At 39.2% G+C, this 7,402-nt stretch overlaps 1 protein-coding gene across 1 annotated transcript; it reads left to right on the plus strand.

Moving 5' to 3' along the window:
* Nucleotides 1–239: 239 nt before the first annotated feature.
* On the plus strand, nucleotides 240–6,393 carry CCKAR (cholecystokinin A receptor; the record flags this gene model as incomplete). The annotated part of the gene is made up of 5 exons (XM_082051369.1): nucleotides 240–360; nucleotides 1,080–1,331; nucleotides 3,309–3,570; nucleotides 5,122–5,249; nucleotides 5,867–6,393. The coding sequence occupies 5 exons, from the start codon at nucleotides 240–242 to the stop codon at nucleotides 6,391–6,393; spliced, it is 1,290 nt and encodes a 429-aa protein (XP_081907495.1).
* Nucleotides 6,394–7,402: the final 1,009 nt, after the last annotated feature.

Consider the following 7,402-nt stretch of genomic DNA (forward strand, 5'->3'; position numbering starts at 1 on the left):
CATGCTTTGCTTTTCTGAACTGCCTGGTCTGCCCCCAGAATAAATGCTGTTCAGCCTGAGCAGGACTCTGTGTGCCGGGTGCTCCTGACAGAGAGTTAGAAAAGCTTCATTGCACAACTGCCTCTCTTGTGTTTCTCCCGAAGATTTCATTCAGAAATGTATTTGTTAACTGAAGGAATGGGCAGATAGAAACAAACCCACCCTCTTCTTCCTCAAAGATAACCTGTGGATACTGAAGAATGGAAATAGTCGATGCAAGCTTCCTCGGGAATGGTACCAATATTACTGCTTTTCTGTGTGATATCATATTGGAAAATGACACTTTCTTCTGTGTGGATGATCCACCTTATCCTTCTAAAGGTATGTACAGAAAAAGAGATTTTTTCAAGCAGTTTTAGTTCTAGCTGAAAATAGAGGAACTATGGAAAGAAACAGCTACACAAGGCTTTTTCTGTGAGGGAGTACAAAATCACCTGCTTGCAGATAAGTTAGGAAGAGAAACATGCAGGAGAGAATTTAGTATTTATTGGTTTTCCAAGTTAAAAATTCAACCAGAACAAAATTTGGATATAATGGAAAACTAAAACAGTAACACTATCAGGCACAACATATAAACAGCTCTGCTAAGGACGTGGAGAAACATTATTTTTACCCCGAGCAATTAAATAACAATGGAGTTATCTTACCTGATACTGTGTATTAAAGTGAATAAATATTAATTTATAGCACTCTGAGGCTGAAAAAAATCCATGTATTAAAATATTTTTGATTGCTGTATCATTTCTTACTTCTGCACCAAGGACGAACTGCCATGGTAAGTGAGCAGCGCACACTAAATAGTGTGAGCAGAATGTGCTTTTAAGAAGTCGTGTTTGGCTCTCCGAGTGGACATTGTATGCTTGTGTTGTATTTTGATGTTATGCAATTCAGGTAGATCAGAATAAGTTTAAGAATTTCAGAACTTCCACAGATTTTATATTGGTGTAAAGACATAAACCTTAGTAAAACTAAATACAGAGAGGTTTTTCAAAATATGTATAGTGCATAACCGATTTTTTTTTTCTTGTGACAATTTTCAGATTTGCATCAGATTATTCGGATTCTGCTGTATTGTTTGATATTTCTGCTCAGTGTTTTGGGGAACATTCTGGTAATTACAGTACTGATTAGAAACAAGCGGATGAGAACAGTCACCAACACTTTTCTGCTGTCACTAGCAGTCAGCGACCTGATGCTCTGCCTTTTCTGCATGCCATTCACCCTCATTCCCAACCTGCTGAAAGATTTTATTTTTGGTAGCGCTGTTTGCAAAACTGCCACTTATTTCATGGGTAAGTCTTGGAAGTTTATACTTACTTCGAAGATTGCTAAATGAGATAAGTGAGAAGGTCATTAAAGCAGTAAAAAGCCAATTGTTTCCATCTGCCATTGAACAGGTACTAAAATAATAAGGAAACAACTTCATAGTGCAAAACTTTGTGGTTCAGGTTCCCTCAGCACGATCCAGCAAAACACAGAGGTGCCACTTCAGCCAGCAAAACACCTCTGTGGGTAGTTAAAATTAAGTGAGAAGTGTGTTGCACGATGAAGCTTAATGAGGAGCCCAACACATGCACTTGCTTACCTATCGCTGACAGAGTTATTAGCAGTGTTCAGGTCACCCAGCAGAAATGACATGGTTGTACCAGCCTCACAAAGGGCAGATTTTGCTCACAAATTTTTGGTAGCAGTGATACATGAAAAAAAAAAAGGTCCAAAATAGGTGTCATTTGTGGAAATGGAAGTTAGAACAAGCACCTTTTGAGAAGAGACCATGTGTGATCAGAGCTCACCAGGAGACCGCAATAGACAGATACAGGTTTTAGAGGGTGACTTTAAGAAGCATCACTTTTATGTACCTTGCCATGCCCCCTTTGGTTGAAAAGCCAGGGGTTTCAAAATGCCTGGATTATGTATGTCTGTACAAGCAATTCTGTCTCAGTTGTTTGTTTCTTTAAAAAGAAATTAAAAAGTAATAAAAAAAATCACATTACGTAAGGTTTTTGCTACCTTGGGAGATCCTCAGGTAGTTCCATAAACCTTAGGTCTGCTTTCGAGCCGTGCCCTTGAGCACTTTGATGTAATGTGAAAGTACACACTTAAAGTGTGCGAATGGGAAATCAACATCTTTTTGTAGATAAAGCAAATAGATCTAAAGGCCATGTTTAAACAATTATGAGGAATTGTTGCCATAAATACCATAAAACATTACTGAAGCATTGTAATCTTTCTCCTATTTCACACTGTGTAAATTACTTTATAAAACATCCAGTGAAATATTTTCAAACATGAAGTTTTTCATTATGAAGGTGTTTAAGAGTCAGAAACTGGGTATTTCCCATTAGGAGTTCAGGTTAACAGAGGCTTCAGCTGACAAACAGGTACTGACATCCATTGCATTATCTGTGCTCAATTTTTCATTTTAAGATGTAGGAAGACTTATTTTAAACTACAGATAATTTGTTTAAAGCAAACTGTAAAGATACTGGCATTTCATATTTTGACACACATTAGAACATTCACAGAGGCCATTAAACGGAAGATCTTTCACTGAAAGAAAAATTTGTGACAAAGTTAAGTAGAAATATTTATAATCTTGCAGTGATAAACTGGGGCACCTCAGTGACAGAAATACCGACCACTGCATTGCATTTTGTAATATATGAATAGGAGAAATTAAGGACACTTGAAGGACAAAGATTCTGCTTCATTACTTCATTCTCCTGCTTTGTAATGCCATTAGCATCTAATTTTAAAAAAAAAAAAAAAGATAATATATTTGATTCTCTTGAATGAGAAAATCAGATAACCAGTCAAGCAAGACACTTGAAAAAATTAAAATAACAGAAGAGGCGTTATGAAGTCCTGTGTTAAAAGAGTAATTAACAGCATAATCGCACTGATTTCAAATGCTTGTTTGAATTTCAGTGCAATTAGTGGAGTGGATAAACCACAGTAGCAAAGAGAAGAATTAGGAGGAAAAGTGTCTTCTTTCCCTGTTATAATTTCATGATTTGACAAAACAAATCTTTTATATTGGACTTATGGAGTTAAAGAAACACAGAGCAGGAACATCAGTTTGGAGACCCAGACCTATTGCCCACGCATTCTTTGCTGACTTAGTATGATATTCATCAATGTTTTGGCTAATAAATAGTTTGCTATATTTTTAATTTTTATATATGTACAAAAAGTTAGCAAGACTATTTGAAAATAAAATGAATCTTTTAAACAAGGGAATAACCTTTTTCTTTCTTTCATATATATAGGTATCTCTGTAAGTGTATCTACATTCAACCTCGTTGCTATATCTTTGGAGAGATACAGTGCCATTTGCAAACCACTGCAGTCCAGGGTCTGGCAGACAAAATCTCATGCCTTGAAAGTGATTGCTGCTACCTGGTGTGTTTCCTTCATTATCATGTCACCATACCCAATTTACAGCAAACTGGTGCCTTTTACCAAGTATAACAACACCACAGCAAATATGTGTCGGCTCCTTTGGCCAAGTGATGTCATTCAGCAGTCTTGGTAAGACATAACTGACGGTTAGCAAATGCATAATTATCTGGTGGAAAACAGGATTTCATGGTAGCATTAAGCCTGTTGAAAATCAAGTAATAACCTTCAGCAAACATTTACACTTCTATCATGTTTATTTAAGAATTTTTTTTAAAAAGTGTTTTTAAGCTGCTTACATTTTGACACTTTTATGACCTCTCCCTTGTCATAGGAATGATACCCAACATGGCAATGATTCTCACAGTATGGTCTGCTAAGCCCCTACTGTTGCTGTAAAAAAAGCATCTGTCATTCAAGTAGGAGTACTGCTTTCACTCATTTATACAGAAACTTAAATATTTTCAGAGAAAGCCTTCATTAATCTTCGAGAGACACAGAGACATACAACCATCTCTCTGGGAGCTGCCTTGCCTGTTAATTTGTTTGTCTGAAGGTCCCTGATGCAGAGAAGTAGAATATGAGAACTTGGAGAGGTTGCAAATGCTCTTCTTGAGAATTGAACCCTTTGGTCACTTGTAGAAAATAGGGGCAGAGAGATGAGGGGAGAGACAGTGCTCCAAGTCATATCCAGGCAGAGTAAGTAAGTAGTAGCAGTGTCAAGCAGCAATATTATTAATACTTAGACATTGTGTCCTTGTGCAACAACTAAATGCTTTAACTGGCACTGAGAAGAGGTAAGATATTTTGGATACTGAAGGTCAGTTGGAACTGGGAACAAGATTAAAGTGTGCACCACTTCAGTGTGGTGTATCCACAAACACAGTAAATTTGTATTAATGCTTTCAGTAGTCTCAGGTATTTGCCAAGTAGCTGCCTGAGGACAAAAGAGGAGGGAGGGTGCAGGGCAAAATTGTCTTCTTCTTTCCCTTCCCTTCCCTTCCCTTCCCTTCCCTTCCCTTCCCTTCCCTTCCCTTCCCTTCCCTTCCCTTCCCTTCCCTTCCCTTCCCTTCCCTTCCCTTTCCCTTCCCTCCCCCTCCCCAATCAAGTAAAAGCTGCTTCCTTTAGCAAATGTGTTGCCAGTCTTGGGATCCCTCCCAGGGATGCAAGCCCAGGTGGTGGCTGCTCTGTCCCTGCCCATGTGTGCCACGACCCTTGGCAAGTCAGATCTCACTGAAGTAGTGACTGCCAGTACCAGGGGCTCCTTTGAGAATCAGCAGCTGCTCCTCTGGCTTATGCCAGGCAATTTTTACATCATTCAAAGCTACAGGGCATCTGACACTTACCTGGTTAAGCAGGGAGCCCCACTCCTTGGACAGAGACCTTCTGACCCCTCCAGCCACTGCGGGAGTACCCATCTCCTCTGGGCCTGCGGAGCCTGGGTGACTCATGTTTTGCAGCCACAATAACCTTGTTCCTGCTGTACGTTTCTGAGGGAGGAAGGAAGAGAAGAGGTGGGAAAATTCTAATTTCCAGGGCCATCAAAATGATGCTTTGTATTAGCATGAAAAAATTCCAGCAAAATCTTGAAATCCCAACCCGCCCATATTCTCACCAGGAGAAAAAGGAGTTTTTCTGGGTTTCTGCTGTTCCCTGGTCACAGTTTGTTTTTTGATTCTTTAGGTACATTTTCCTGCTACTCATACTCTTTCTTATACCTGGGATTATAATGATGATTGCATATGGCCTGATTTCCTTGGAACTCTACAGAGGAATAAAATTTGATGCCAGCCAGAGAAAATCTTCACGAGGTAAAAATACATTTAGGTTTGTGGTTTTCTTTTAGCTTAGAGTTGAAGGTACGAGCAGTCATCTTGAGGCTACTGAACACAAAATTTCTATTTGCAAAAATATTCATTGCTACAGTTGTGATCCTGCCAGATGCATTTATTGACAGAAGTTATTCCACTATTCACTAGCAAATAATTCCTCACCTATGGCTTGCTTGCAAAGACTCTGGGCAGGATACAATACATTTCTAATTTGCTCATTATAGAAATAACTTTTTGGTTTTTTTCTGACCATGGATGAGAACCATCTCTGTGAATAAACACCACAATAAAAAGTCAAATTAAGACAGAAGCATAGAACTTTGAAAACTATCTTCAGTGAATACTTTAGCAAACAGTGTTCTTACATTTTTTGCATCAGTTTATATAGAGTTAAGACATGAGAATACTGGGAGACAGCAGAAGCAGAGCAGCTGGTACATGACCGACTGAGAAGCGGACCAGTGCTATTTTGCAGCAGTTGTTCAGCTATTAATTATGTTATTGATTTAGACTTAGACTCCATTCTTTGCTTTGTATTTTGGATCACTGTTTAGAGATATTTTGCTAACTATTTAAGTACTACTTTATACGCACAGAAAGAAAAATAAGTACCTGCAGCACCAAATACGAGGATGGAGATGGATGCTACCTCAACAAAACCAAAAGAAAAAGGAAAATGCCATTGCAACAGCTCTCTGTAACTAGCCATACCAAAATAGAGAGGGTGAGAAGCAGCAGCTCTTCCGCCAACTTAATGGCCAAGAAACTTGTCATCCGCATGTTGATGGTGATAGTGATTTTGTTTTTCCTTTGCTGGACTCCCATCTTCAGCGTCAATGCCTGGCGCGCGTTTGACACCGCTTCGGCAGACCAGCGTCTCTCGGGAGCTCCCATCTCCTTCATCCACTTGTTGTCCTACACTTCTGCCTGCGTGAACCCCATCATATACTGCTTCATGAACAAGCGTTTCCGCATGGGTTTTCTAGACACTTTCACCTGCTGTGCCAAGCAAAAGCCCCCCGCAATACGGGGAGAGGTTGGTGATGAAGAGGAGGGGAAGACCACAGGGGCTTCACTCTCCAAATGCTCTTACATGCACATGAATGCATCCGCACCTCCCTGAGCTGCGTCACAAGAAGCTGCCCATGGCCTACAGACATTCAAGCATTTATCGCCTGGTCTTGGAAAGTGACTGTGGCATCAGATGAACATGATTTAGTTCTGAGGTAATGAAACACTTCAGCGACAGTAAATGCAGGGAGAATTTAATGGGAAATGGATGCTATCACTGTCCGAGCTTTATGTCACTTTCCTTTCAAAAGTACAGAGGAAGAGGGCTCTTTGAAGATAAGGGGCTTTATAAAAAGCCTTAGAAGATGCTCTATTTGTCACAAATTCTCCTGTAAAAATTGGTCTTCTTTACATCAACAGTTTCCCTCAGTTTTCAGCTGCAGTTCTCTTAAAATTTTCAAGACGCTAATACATTCTCCTCAAATGTGATTACATGTATCGCAGTCTTCACTTCAATATCTATGCCTCAGAATCAAAGTCTTTCTGTTACATTCATAGTATTTTTTCACATTATTTTAACTGAGCTAATCCATATTGAGTTCATTTTGGTGTCATGGTCAATTAAAAGAAGAATTTTGGGGAGGGGATATTTGTTTTGTCCATGTGAAAATAACACTTTTAAGTAAAATATTTTTTTTTAAATAAAATGAAAATAAATATTTGTGACTTTGTGGCTGGAATGCATTCTTCACTCAGTCAGTCACTTGAATTAACATCTTTTCATGTACTTTTGGTTTAAACAGACCCCATAGAAAAAAGCCCCAATAGTGACTTTCTTCTGTGCAGCTGCAAGTACCCACACGTGCAAATGGAAGGGTCTTGGATGAATCCCAAACACCTGTGGAAATTGGGATAAATGCTTGAGATAAAGGTAAAAAGAGGTGATTTTACAAAGGACACAGGACTGAAGACGTAGGATGATGGCCATGGCAGTAACATATTTCACTAATATATTCACAGTCACTACTGTTGTGGTACTGCCTAAGTAAAAATAGAAGCCATTAGAGGTAGAAATGCAGAAGCAGCAGACACAACAAGTAAAAAGTGAGAGACTTTGTCAG

This window comes from Streptopelia decaocto (genome assembly GCF_964273445.1).
Source record: "Streptopelia decaocto genome assembly, chromosome: 4".
NCBI classification, from domain to species: domain Eukaryota; kingdom Metazoa; phylum Chordata; class Aves; order Columbiformes; family Columbidae; genus Streptopelia; species Streptopelia decaocto.